The sequence below is a fragment of the Nyctereutes procyonoides genome, unplaced genomic scaffold (genome assembly GCF_905146905.1).
Source record: "Nyctereutes procyonoides isolate TBG_1078 unplaced genomic scaffold, NYPRO_anot_genome, whole genome shotgun sequence".
Taxonomy (NCBI): Eukaryota; Metazoa; Chordata; class Mammalia; order Carnivora; family Canidae; genus Nyctereutes; species Nyctereutes procyonoides.
The window spans coordinates 25,571,990-25,585,180 of record NW_026575134.1 but is presented as its reverse complement, the minus strand read 5'-3'; the positions used below and the strand labels follow the sequence as shown (position 1 = coordinate 25,585,180).

The 13,191-nt window shown below is 67.1% G+C and overlaps 1 protein-coding gene across 1 annotated transcript; it reads left to right on the top strand.

Annotated features, from left to right (window-relative positions):
- The first annotated feature begins 7,543 nt into the window (after window positions 1–7,543).
- CUNH11orf96 (chromosome unknown C11orf96 homolog) lies at window positions 7,544–9,480 on the top strand. The gene has a single exon (XM_055301067.1). It carries the CDS (start codon window positions 7,578–7,580, stop codon window positions 7,947–7,949), a length of 372 nt encoding a protein of 123 aa, XP_055157042.1. The 5' UTR covers window positions 7,544–7,577; the 3' UTR covers window positions 7,950–9,480.
- Window positions 9,481–13,191: the final 3,711 nt, after the last annotated feature.

The window sequence follows — 13,191 nt, the reverse complement described above, 5'->3', positions numbered from 1 at the left end:
GGTAAAAAAAAAAAAAAAAAGCCTGCGTCCCCGCCCCCGCGGCGTGTTCCGCTGCAGCCGAGGCGCCCGAAGCTGCTTCCCGCGCCGGCCCTCGGGTGCCCGGTCCCGCCGGGTCACCGCGGCCTCCCTCGGGCCTCCCCTGCCTGGGCCCCAGGGCGGCCGCCCGTCGCACGGCCTCGCACCTGGGGCCGCCGCCAGCCCCTGCGCCCGCCCCACCCCCTGCCCAGGCTCGGGAGCCCGGGACTCCATGCGCTGCGGCGGCGGCGGGCCTGGGAGCGACCCCAGCTCCGTGTGCGGGGCCCGTGGCGGGGACAGCGGGGCCAGAGCCGGACAGGCCGCGCGCAGCTGGGCCCGGGAGGACCCCCGCGGCCCCGACGGGCAGGCCACGGGCGCGGCAGCTCGCGGTGCCCACGCTGCGGCGGGCGGGGCCTCCCGGCGGCCGCGGGCACCTTTCCCACGCTCCGCCCGGGTTCTTTTTTTTTTTTTTTTTTTTTTTATTTATGATAGTCACAGAGAGAGAGAGAGGCAGAGACACAGGCAGAGGGAGAAGCAGGCTCCATGCACCGGGAGCCCGAAGTGGGATTCGATCCAGGGTCTCGAAGCAGGCTCCATGCACCGGGAGCCCGAAGTGGGATTCGATCCAGGGTCTCCAGGATCGCGCCCTGGGCCAAAGGCAGGCGCCAAGCCGCTGGGCCACCCAGGGATCCCTCCGCCCGGGTTCTCGGAGTCTCCTTGCAAAGCTCCGCGTCCTCGGGTTCGTGGCCCGGCGCTGCCCCGCGGCCGTCCTGGAGGAGGCGGCGCCAGGCCGAGGCCCCCCGCGTCGCGGGGACTGGCGGGGCGCTGGCGGCGGCTCCGGGGCTGCTGTGCTGGCCGCGCCCTCGCCACCACCGGGCCGGGGCTGCGGCGGGAGCCCAGGGCCCAGGCGGGGACGGGCCGGCGGCGCAGGTCCCGGGCAGCCGGCGCTCGGGAGGGCATCCGCGGTCGTGGGCCGCTCCCGCCCGGCCCGGCCAGGCCCGCCGCGCACCCGTTCCTGCCCCTGCCCCCTGCCCCCTGCCCCTGCTCGGGCCGGCCTCGGTCGTGGGACACAGGGGACGCCGCGGGCCGTACAGGCGGCAGTTCTCGGACGGGCGGAGCCCAGTGGCTGGACGGGCACCGCGGGCTGTGGGGCTCGGGGTCCCCTGGGAGCGCAGCGGCCCTGCTGCCCCGGGTGTCTGCGGGCTGGTGACACCTGCTGGGCCGCCCTGGCTCCTGTCCCCGCCTTGGCAAGTTCTCCCTCTCCACGCCTCTGGGCTCCCTCCCTCCCTCTTCCCCTCTTCTTCTCTCCCTCTCCCTCCCTCCCTCTCTCCCTCCCTCCTTCTCTCCCTCCCTCCCTCCCTCTCCCTCCCTCCCTCTTCCTTCCTCCCTCTCTCCCTCCCTCTCCCTTCCTCCCTCTCTCCCTCCCTCTCCCTTCCTCCCTCTCCCTCCCTTTCCCTCCTCCCTCCTCCCTCCTCCCTCCCTCTCCCTCCCTCTCCCTCCCTCCCCCTCCTTTCCCTCCCTCTCCCTCCCTCTCTCCCTCCCCCTCCCTCCCTCCCATGCACACTGACACCCCCTCTTGGAGCTTGCTGAGGATTGTCATGGCAACTCTCCAGCAAAATTATCAAAACACTTCTGTGCTCACACTCGTACCAGACCAGACGAGGTGCTAATTCTGAGCAAGGCGGAAGCAGGTGGTAAGAGGCCGAAGCCACAGGCTCTGCAGGGAGGCTCCTGGGGGCACGAGGTGAGGGTGGCTCAGCAGGCCCGACAGCCTGGCACTCAGGTGGTAGTTGTTGCCGACCCCTCCCTTCCCCTCCACCACATTCACATTTCCCACTGCATCCACCCAGATGCACGCACTCACATGTGCACACGGACATGCACAGTGGGGACCAAACACCCCCATAAAACAGCAGCATCTGGAGTAGCTGTCTCCACGTTCAGCCTTTGGAGGCTTGAGATCAACTCTGGGGAGACTCCTGGGTGTGTGCGGGGACCCAACTGGCCAGGGCTCGAGCTGGCAACCGGCCAGGCCAGGGGGGCGAAGTGGTCGCAGGAGGGGGCCTAACCCCCCCCCCCCGCCCCCAGACGCAGAGGCACACCTGTGAGCAGAACTGCTCCACCCCGGCGCTGCCAGCTTTGCGCGGGACCTCCGTGGCGCCCAGCCTCTGCTCCCAGGACGACCCGGCCGGGGTGCTGCAGGCTCCTTGGCAACAGAGCCCTGTTAATAGCTGAAGAACTGGTGGTTGCTTTTTTTAAACCTAGGCTCTGCCCAAAAGCCAGAGCGTGGTTGGGGCTGGTGGGGGAGGTGGTGGCCAGGCCCCTCGGTGGTCTGGTCCCATCCTCTTGCCCCATCTGCTCCCCTGCAGCCCCCCAGGGACGCGAGCCTGCCCCACAGCCTGCGCCTGGGCCGTTGGCCACCGTCCGGCACCAGGGGAAGCATCTACGGCCTGTGGATGGGTCACCTTGTCCCTGAGCCTCTGAGGATCCTGACGTTAGGGCTGGTGGCCCCAGGAAGCCGGCCAGGGGTGGGGGCAGCTGCTCCAAGGCCCTGGAGCCCAGGGTGAGCGAGCCGATCCGCAGCCCCCTGCATGTCGGACTCGTCGGGTGCCGTGGCCGGCATAGCAGCGGACGGGAGACAGGTGCTCAGGCGGTGAGCACAGTTTCTGCGTCGGGCACGCCTGCTGGGGCTGGGGACACGAGGCGCTGAGAGTGGCCCCGCCAAGCCCCGGAGCACCGAGTCCCCCTCTGGTGACTAGCCCCCCCCCCCCGAGGCACACACAAAGCAGCAGGGGCAGGGCGCGGACCCTGGGCTGCTCCAACCCCCCCTGTGACGGCTGTCCCCTGCGCCGTGGGCCCAGGGGAGGCCACTGCGTCCGTCCCAGAGAGCCCGCGCCGACCAGCAAGGCCCAGAGGCCGAGAGCCCCTGCCGACGCCGGGGCGCCCCATTCCCCCCACGGGCAGCCTGAGCACCCTTGGAGGGAGGCGGGCTTGGGCGGCGCCCCTTACACAGCTGAAACCCCAGGGCCCCTAGGAGCACGCGTGGCCGTGGCAGGAACGCTGGGACGCTGCCTACCGGAGCCAGCTGCTTTGTCTGCTCCCTCCCTGGCCCTGGGAGTCAGGCGGACAGAGGATTCCCGAACCCTCTACCCTCCAGCGCCCGTGGAGCCGAGCTTCCTGCGGGGAGGGTTGAGCACGAGCTCGTGCCACCAGGCGGACGAGTGTGTCATGCTGGCAACGATGCCCAGCCGCGCTGCTTGGGTGCTGAGGTGCTGGCAGGCTGGCCTGCTCAGGGCAGGGAGTGAGCTCGTGCCACAGCGACCTTGGACCCCAGGGCCATGTGGCCCAACCCACCGGGGCCCTGGGCTGACTCCTGCAGGTCTGGAGGGCACAGCGGGGCTGGGGCAGCCCGGCGGCATGGAGGCGGGGGTCGGTGGGGGTGGGAGCTCAGAGGCCGTCCCTGGGGGGGGGCCACCTCTCTCCCCGTGCCTCCCTCCCCCGGAAGGCCCAGTGAGCAGGCCCCAGGCCCGACCCCCAGGGCCAGTGGGGGAGAACAGGGCCGGCCTCCTCCCTTCCTACTTTGACCTCCTGAGGCCGGAGATGGGGAGTCTCTCATCCGGGGGAGCTGAGCGGAGTGGCCTAGGGTGCCCCAGGCCGTGGTGGCTCGGGGACTGGGGGTCCAGAGGTGCTGGCATGGCCCTGGGAGCGAGGTCGCGGTGGAGGGGGCAGAGTGGAGGTGCACCTGCCAGGTGCCTGCGCTGGCCCGGCTGCTGGGGGAGGCGGCCCCCTGATGGGGAGCAAACGGGTGAGAAGGCTGCTCGTGTGGTGACCGAGGCTCAGCGCTAAGTCGGGGGCCAGGGGAGACTGCTCCGACAGTGCGGGGCAAGCGGCTTGCCCCAGGCCACATGGGACGGTCAGGTGGGCCGGTCTAGGGGGAGTCTCTGGACTCCCACTCTCATCAGCTTCCTCCTTCTAGAAGCATCCTTCTCTTGCCTTCGGACATGCTTCCCTGGTTTCCCTGTCACCGTGTTGGACGTTGCTCCTCCGAGTCATTGACTGACTCACCGTACCCGCAGGGGTGGCTGCCCCCAGCGCGCCTTCCTCCATCCTTCACTCCTCCCGGCTCTTCCAGCGTCCTGCTTGGCCTGGGTGGCTAAGGGCTCTCTTGGCTGGGACAAGGCTGAGTCACTAGGATAGAGACCCGAAACCAGAGTAGTCAAGAATACCCAGGTGAGGACTTCCTCAGGGAGCAGGCCCAGGGGAAGTGTTTCGGGGGGTGGTAGCTCCGCCCCAAGGGCCTGCAGGGATCCTCTAACCCGGAGGCCACTTAGGAGGCCACTTAGTCCGTATGAGGGAAGCCGTGGGATGGGAGCCTGGGGTGGGAATTTCCTCTAGCACGTCGGACTGCCCACTTGCACTCACATTCCACAGACGATCTTTTGACACATGGCCCTACCTTAGCTACAAGGGAGGCTGGGAAATGTGACCCACCTGGGGAACAGCCAGCAGCTCCGCCACCATCCCGTTCTAGAATGGGGAGGCCTCGCTGCCCTGGCGGTGGAGGAGGTTCCGCCCTGCGCCTCCCAGCCCTCGACTGCCCCCGGCAAGGTCGCCCGTGGGCATTCCTCCCCAGCACCGCCGACGGGGCAGCAGAGCCTGTCTTCTCTGAGCACCAGAACACGCGTGAGCTCTGAAGCCCAGCCGTGCGGGTTTGCAGTTTCGTGGGCCTCCATCAGCCCGGGCGCAGCCACCCCCGAGCTCCTCCTGCTCGCCCCGGTCCACCTGCCCTGTCCGCTCCCCTCTCTCACGTTAAATGAAAGTTACCCTCAAGGCATCGAAAATAATGGACCGCAGCGCAGGGCCAGGCAACGAGCCAACGACTGCAGCACTTCGCCACAGAGGCCCTGCCCACGCGGCCCGGTGCGCGGCCTGCAGCCCAGCCTGGCGCGAGCCCCGCAGCCTGACCTGCTCTTCGGACAGGACCAGCGGGGCTGCCCACCCCGACAGCAGCGGGTCCCTGGATCGCCTCCCCTCTGCTCCCCTCTTCCCGCAAGCTAGCCAGTCTGTGCCCTGGAGGACCTTGCTAAAAGCATCGTTGAGCAGCCAACACGTGCAAGTGTTTCTGGCTCTTTCCAACCGTCTTTTGAGAATTACAGGCTCAGTGGGCATGTGGCCCGTCTTCCAAATGATCACAGGTAATGTTTTTAATAAATGTTTTGTCACAGCATAACAAGGGTCACCAGCTTTCCATCCTCTGCTCCTTGTTTCTGATTGCTCACCACCTGTTGGCCAAGCCAGTGCCACATATTTTAGGGTTTTTTTTTTTAGATTGATATTTATTTATTTATTTATTTATTTATTTATTTATTTATTTATTTATTTATTTATATTTGACAAAGAGAGGGAGAGAGAAAGTGCGCACAAACGCAAGCCGGGGGAGCGGCAGGGAGAGGGAGAGGGAGAAGCAGGCTCCACCCTGGGCAGGGAGCCCGATGTGGGATGTGGGGGTCGATCCTAGGACCCTGAGATCATGACCTGAGCCCAAGGCTCTTCAGTGACTAAGGCACCCAGCGCCCTTATTTTAGGGTTTTTATACCTGGCAGTTTTGCATTGCTGGTACCAATTTCTGTATTAGAGTATTGCTAAACTGCTGTTTAAAAAAATCCCAAATACAATGACTTTAAGATTAGATAAATTACCTTTTTGTCACATGATACAGTTCTGATAAGAGCACTGCAGGCCCTGCCGCCTCAGGTGGGGGGTTTTGAGGGTTAGTGGCAGGCTCCAGGCCCCACCCCTCGCCAGCCTGCTCTCCCCCACCCCCCATCCCCGGCTTACACTTGCCCGCCTGGCACTTGCTCAGGCCAGATCCATGGAAGCAAAGCTGGGTGCCTCCCAGCAGCCCATCCAGTCCTCTCACTGTACCTCCGGACAAATCCCACATCTGCCCATTTCCCTACCTGCCCACTGCCCTCACCCAGTCCACGTCATCCGAGCCTCGTATCTGGGGGTGATGTCACACTCTTGTAAGTGGGCTCCCTGCTTCTTCCCCAAGCCCCCCAGTCAGCGCTGCACATGGCAACCGCGGTGAGCTTTTAGAGATGTGACGGCGCTTGTAGCCGCCTGTAGCCTCCGTGCCCAGGCTCCCCGCGCCTCAGCACTGCCTTAGGATCAAACCGTGGCTGCCCAGGCCTCCCATTTGGCCTCCTCCTCGCCCCCTCCCGCTCTGCATCAGCCACTTGGGCTTTGTCACTGCTCCTGGAAGGAGCCATGCTCTCCCTGCCCTAGAGCCTCTGCACGGTCCCCGCTGCCTGGAGCACCCTCCTGTCCCACCGTCACACTCCGGTTCCTTCTCTGCCCAGGGCACAGGGTCCCGCTGGAGCACCTGGGGGCATCTCAGCCCCAACCCCGCTGCCTCCGCCGTGCCTGGGGGAGCGGCCGGGCTCCTCTGTGCCGAGGCCCGTGTGTAAATGACCGCGACACAGTGTGGTTCCCCGGCTGGTGAGAGGCGGCCGCAGGCAGGGCGGCCGTAGTGGGCCTAGTGGGCCACAGCAGGGTCACTCCTGTGTCTCGGGGTCACCTTAACTGTGGGCGCTGAGGGGCCTCCGGCCGGGCCGCAGTCTCCACCCCGCCGCCCTTGCACCCGGGAACGGGAACGCGGGCGTGTTCAGGGACTCGCTGCTGAGGGCCGGGGCACCCCGAGCTGGCCCGCGGGTCCCCAGTGAGGCTGAGGCCGGCCTGGGCGCGCTGGCGGGTGGCGGGCGTCCGCCGGGGACTCGCGGGTGGGCCGGGCAGAGTGCGGGGGGCGCCGGGGTGGTGGGGCTGGGGGCGGGGGGGGGACGGGTGACCCTGCGGGTGCTGGGGGCGCTGCTGTCCGGGCGCCTGGGGCGTCGTCGTTCCGAGTGATGAGGGCGGGGGCGGGGGCGGGGCGGCGGGGGGCGGAGCCGGCCGGCAGCGGGGAGGCGGGGCCCAGAGGAGCGCGGCCGCCTCCCGTGCCGGGCCCTGCGAGCCGGAGCCGCTGGCCTGCCCTCCCCGCGCCGGCCCCCCCGCGGCGCCCCCGCTCCTCCTCCCCGCCCCCGCCCCCTCCCCCCTCCCTCTCCCTCCCCCCCCCACCGCCGCTCCCGGAGCGCCGCGGGCGGGGCGTGCCTTCCGGAGGGGGCCGGGCGGGTGCTCCGGGGCGGCGGGGCGGCGCCAGGCGGAAGGGCGCGGGGCGCGCAGGCTCTCCGGGCGGGGGCTGCGGCGGCGCCCGCGGCGAGTGGGCAGGAGCGGGCTATATAAGCGGCGCGCGGGCCCCGCGGGGCAGACGGCGACAGCCGCGGCGCGGAGCCCAGGGCCCGGAGCGCAGCCCCGCGCCCCCCGCCCCCGCGCCCCCGCCGGGCCCCCGCCCGCCGCCCGAGTCCGCCGCCCGGGCCCGCCAGGGCCGCCGCCGCCCCGCAGCCGATTTGGAGCCCCCGGCCCGCGAGCCCCAGGCCGCCGCCCCCCGGGGCGCCCCGCCGCCGCCGCCGCCGCCCCCCGAGCGCCCCGCCGCCCCGCCGCCCGGCCCCGAGCCCGCGGGCAGCGCCATGGCGGCCGCCGCGCCCGTGGAGCCGCCGCGCGTGGGCTGCAGCTACCAGGCGGTGATGCCGCCCTGCGCCGGCCTGGGCCCCGAGCTCCCGCAGCCCGCGCGGCCCGCCCGCCCCGCCCGCGGCAAGGCCCGGCTGCGGCGGCCCCGCCAGTCCCGCTTCAAGACGCAGCCGGTGACCTTCGACGAGATCCAGGAGGTGGAGGAGGAGGGCGCGTCCCCGCTGGAGGAGGAGAAGGCGCGGCGCTCGTTCCTGCAGAGCCTGGAGTGCCTGCGCCGCAGCACGCAGAGCCTGTCGCTGCAGAGGGAGCCGCTGGGCGCCTGCAGGCTCCGCAACAGCCTGGACTCCAGCGACTCGGACTCGGCCGTGTGACGGCGGGGGCCGCGGGGCGGGGGGGCGCTCCGCCGCCGCTGCCCGCACGGACGCTCGCTCGGACGGACGCACGGACGGCGCGAAGGGCGTGTGCGGGGGGCGCCCGCCGCAGCCCGCAGCCCACAGCCCGGCCCCGCGCCCCGCGCCCCGCGCGCCCGCCGCACGCACCGTCGGAGCTGCCGGGCGCGGACGGGCCGGGCGCCGCGGGACGGATATTTATTTTTGCATCACGGCGGCGGACGGCGCTGACGCCACGACCTTCGTCCCGGGGCCGGTCCGGGGGCTCCCGAGCCGAGACGAATAAAGTCCGTCTATTTGCAGGCCGCGTTCCTCCAAGCTCTTGACTCCTCCAAGCCTCGGGGCGCAGGCTCAGGACGCGGGAGCGGGACGGGGGGCGCCCGGGCGGGCAGCGCTGGGGCGGCTCCGACCTCCCGTCCCCGGACCGACCCGGCCGCGCCCAGGCTGCGCGGGGCCATCGCCGCCCCCGGGGGTCCGCTCGCGGGGAGCGCTCCTGCCCCCCCCCGCCCGAGCCCCGGAGCCCTGCGCCCGCGGGGGGAAGGCCGGCGCGGTGCGGACCGAGGGGCGCCTCCTTCCTCGGTGCAGGCGGCCCGTCGGGGGCCTCCGCGGAGGGCTCGGTTCGCGCTGACCCAGGGGTGCGCGGGGCCCCGGGCGCTGCCCCCCGCACGTTGCCCCCCGCAGCCCCCGCACGGCGCCCCCCGCCGTCCCCGCCGTCTCCCCACGCCCCGAGTGCACAGACGACAAAACAAACCTGGGGGAGAGGCCTCCAGGTGGGACGCCCCAGCGCGCCCAGGGGCCGGCCCCGCGCGAGCCCCACCCCGGCCGCAGTGTGGACGCCGGCACCTGGGCGCGGCACCCGAAGGCCCCCCCTGAGCGGCACCTCCCCCAGCGCCGGCCCCGCAGAAAACGGGGGCACAGGGAGGGAAGCAAAGGAGCCACAACGGGCGGGCGCCAGGGCTAGGTCTGCGCCCCCCCCCCCGTCCCGCCCCAGGTGCCCCTGCTGGGGGGCCGGACCCACCGCCCCTTACCTGCAAGGCCGCGGCCTGGCGCAGCCGAGACTCAGCCTCTGCAGCTGCCAAGGCCCGGCTGCTCTGTTCCTTGGGGTGCGAGGAAGGGGGTGACGCCCAGAACCCTCGACCCTAGTCTATTCCCTCGTCCCTCTCCCCTGTCCACTGTCCCGCTCCTGCCGTGTAAGTGGCGGGTGCCCGAGCCTTCCCGGGGCGGCCTGGGGGCTTCACCTCCCTCATGCCTGGGATCCCAGCCCCGTCCCGGCAGCGGGGAGCCTCCTCCACTGCCCTCCTGCACCCCCGGCCGCAGGGCTCCCCGGGCCCCGCCCATGTCCAGGGACTGCTTGGCACAGCGTCCGGCGGCATCTGATCACCCCAGTTTCTGTGTAGCCTCCGGTCGGGCCCAGCCCCCGGTTGGTGCTTCCAAAATCATATAAAGAGTTAAAATCAATAAAGAGGCAGTGAGGAAGGGCGATGCCCACCTTGCGTAGTCCTACTTTGCTTTATTTGTTCATTACCCTACAAAACCAGTCACTCATCCCCCCCCACCTGAAATACATACGGTATTTGGGGTGTTGTGCACATTTCTTTTATGAAATGGGTTTATGCTCCAAATACTCTTTTTAATCTGCTCTCGGCCTACCTGGATTTGTATTTAACATCCATACGTATGGATCTACATCATGGTTTTTATAAGATCCTGCTGAATAGATACTCCACCTCTAATTAAGCCAATTTTCCACTCTTTGGTATAAAAACCATGTCCTATGTGTCCCTGTTTCGTAGTACTGCCTGTGCCTAGCCATGAGTTCTGAGGGCTGGATACAGACGGAAGTGTGGAAGGGGCAGGGACCCAGAGAGGGGCTTGGTGGGGGGGGATGCGGGATAGTTAGGGGGAGCAGGCTGGGTGTGGGGTGCTGCCCTGGGAACATTCTCCGTCCCGGGTCCCTAGGCAGGAAGAGGGCGGGTAGGGATAGGGGTCCTGTGGCCTGAATGCGTTCCCAGCAGCTCCCAGGGCGCTGGGCCGGGAGGTCAGAGGGTGCAGGAGGAGCCCAAGAGCATGAGAAAGAGGAATGAGGCCCCTCGGGAGCCGGGAGGCGGGGAAATGCAGACAGCGCGAGAGACAGAGGAGGCTGGGCCAGCACTGGTGGGGGGGGGGGGGGGGGCCGGGAGACAGGGAGGCCGAGAAGGTGCTGCGGGGAAGGGCCAGGGCGAGGAGCCAGAGCAGAGCAGCGGGGGTGGGAGCCTGCACCGTCTGCCGCCTCCCGCCCGCTCCTCAGGCTCGTCCAAGGAGCCACCTCCCTCCTCCTCCCCACTTGGGCCTCGCCCACGGCCCAGCCTGGGTGACGGGCTTTCAAACAAGCTGGAGCCCGGACCCCCCCACACTCGGGAACCAGGGGCCTCCCCACCGGGGCCTCCGGCGGCCTCGCAGGCGCTGCTGCGCTGGGCCCGGGCGTTGAAGGAAGGGGCCTGTGGCCGCGGGAACCCCCCCTCGGGGCGCCCTGGGGGCCCTGGACCCTCTGGCTGGCAGAGGGAGAGGGGTGATGAGGTGGTGGCTCCACCCCTGGGAGCCTGCTCTCTCCTGAAAACATTTCCTGGGCATTTTAAGGATGAGGAAGCCAATAAGGGTCAGAGGAGCCAAGTTCCCAGCCTGGTGCCACACAGCTCGTCAGTGGCGACTGGAGTGGCAACCCCATATAATTTGGGTTTTTTTTCTTTTTAATTTCAGAATGTTTAAATCCTGTGCTCTGTCTAGAGCATGAACCCCAATTCCTTCCCAAAGCCCTGCAGCAGCCGCGAGAATGGGCCTTGCAGACAGGGAGGGGGAGCCGCCCTGGCTCTAGGTCCCTGCCATGCCCCCCCCAGCATCTCCCCCCCGCCCCCCCATGACCAAGCACAGAGCTGAATGCCAGCGCAGATCTGTCCCGGGAGACCCGGATTTCTGTGTTGCTTGACTTTGGCTCCAGGATTTCCCAGTGGCTCTGCGGAAGCTTCCGGAGATGCCAGGGCCCCTGTCTTGCCTCCTTCCCAGGGCCCCTCCTGCACGCGCGGCCCCGCTGAGCCCCGGGCCTTCCCCGACCCCTTCTGCTTCACTTCCCACAGCCACGTCTCCAAGGACACCCTTGCACACCTCATCGTCTCAGCGTCTGCTTCCTGGAGACTCCAGGCCCGCATACCCTTCTGTCCCCCAGCAGGTCGCTGGGGCTGCCCGGCGGCGGCTCTCTCAGCACCCGCCGGCACAGGGGAGGATGCTGGGCGTCACTTGAGGGGTCCTGCAGAGTACATTCAGGTACGGCCCAGCTTGCCAGCAAACGCGTGTCCCAGCGTTCTGGAAGGCAGTGAGCCCAGTGTGGCCTGTGTGTGCGGCCAGAGGGCCAGGGCCTCCCACACAGGCCAAGGTATCCCCGTCCTCCCAGCTTAGGCTCGAGGTCTAGGTCCCAGACGCTCTTATGTGTAGGTCTCAGTGAAGGTTTTGCCAATGGCATATATTGGGAAGAGCAGCACGTTTCTCCAGGCTTCTGCCTGAAGCGCACCCTCCCACCGCCTCCACGCTCTTTCCCCTTCCCGCGAGTGGGAACATAGACGCACGCGCCTGCAACCCAGCGGCGATCGAGCCGCCCAGGCCAATGGACTAGAGGACGGCAGGGCGACAGGATGGAAGGCCCCCAGGCTCCTGGATGACCTTGTGGAACCCAGCGGCCGCCAATCTGGAACGGCCCTCACAGACCATGACGTGCCAGAGAAACACACGTCCATCTTCTCTGAGCCACTGAACCATCATCGGGTCTCATTATCATAGCAGCCTTCCCTGACCCTAAACAAACAAACAGCAATACTGGCAGTTTATTACTGCTGTTATTTTTTTTTAACATTTTATTTATTCATGAGAGAGAGAAAGAGAGAGAGAGGCAGAGACCCAGGCAGAGGGAGAAGCAGGTTCCACGAAGGGAGCTGACGTGGGAGTCGATCCTGGGACCCCAGGATCACAGCCTGGGCTGAAGGCAGTGCTAAACTGCTGGGCCACCCAGGGATCCCCATTACTGCTGTTCTAACGGAACCCCTAAACTGAGGCATCGGTTCAGTGGATTTGTTGCAGGTGGGAAGAGTGCAGGCGCTGCAGGCTGGAAGGTTGGAGATGCTCGTTCGACCTCGGCAAAGCGGGTGGTAAAACCATCTTTGTGACGCCTTGGGAGGCTGCTCGTGTGCTGGCTGAGCTCACGGCTCTTAAGAGAAGTGACTGGAAAGAGCTGGAATATCAGTGTGTTGGTTGCTGGTCTTTGCGGCCGCCAGCAGGTTAAAGAAAAGACAGGAGAGACTGGAGATGGAAAGGAATGGAGAGATCTTAGAAGCAGGGCTCCTGGGAGGTGGAAGCCACCCGCCCCGTTTCTGATGCACACGGAGGGAAGTCAGCTGCCGTGGCTCGTGGCTCGTGGCTCGAGCCTTTTGAGCCCAGCGCAGGATCTGGCCCCAGAGCCAGCTTAGGTTAAGGGTATTGTTTTCCCACCAGACTGACTGTTTTAGATCCCGCCATGTAGCCGTGTAGGGGGGACGGAAGCGAGCTGGGCCAGAGCGGGAAACAAAGCCATAAAGCAGGCTCCATAACTGTGGTGAGAAAACACCCAGGGGTGGCGATGGGCACCTGGGGCCAGCCAGGAGCACTGGACCAGAAGAGAGGCTGGAAGCAACCGGTAAGCACAGCCCTGTGGGCCCCAGGGAAGTCAGACCTTTGAACACCTACTTCAGAAGTGACCACAGAGGGTGACGGGAAAGGGAGAAGTTTCCAGAACTGGGTTGCCCAGAGTAGCCTCATCCTCCAGAGCAAGTGCTCAGCGGTTGCCAGGTTGCCAGCACAGTGTGTTGTGCCCTTCGCTCCAGGGTAGCTGACGTGCCGCGGCGTCCTGGCCTTGGTTGTGTGGTGCGGGGACACAGCAGCTCTGGGTCCCCTCATGGGGACGGGTGCGCTCCTGACCCCACCGCTGGCCCAGCCCACACCAGCCACCTCCCTGGGCACCCCGGTGTGTTCTCTAGAGTCCAGAGCCTGTTCCTAGGTTTTTCTCTCTCCCTCTTTTTTCCCCCCTTCGGCTCAGTTGTTTTGTTTCTTAAATTCCACACGCGAGTGAAATCATATGGTGTTTGCCTTTGTCTGATCGGCACGATACCCTCTAGCTCCAGCCACGTCATTGCAAACGGCAAGATTTCTTTTTTATGGCTGAGTA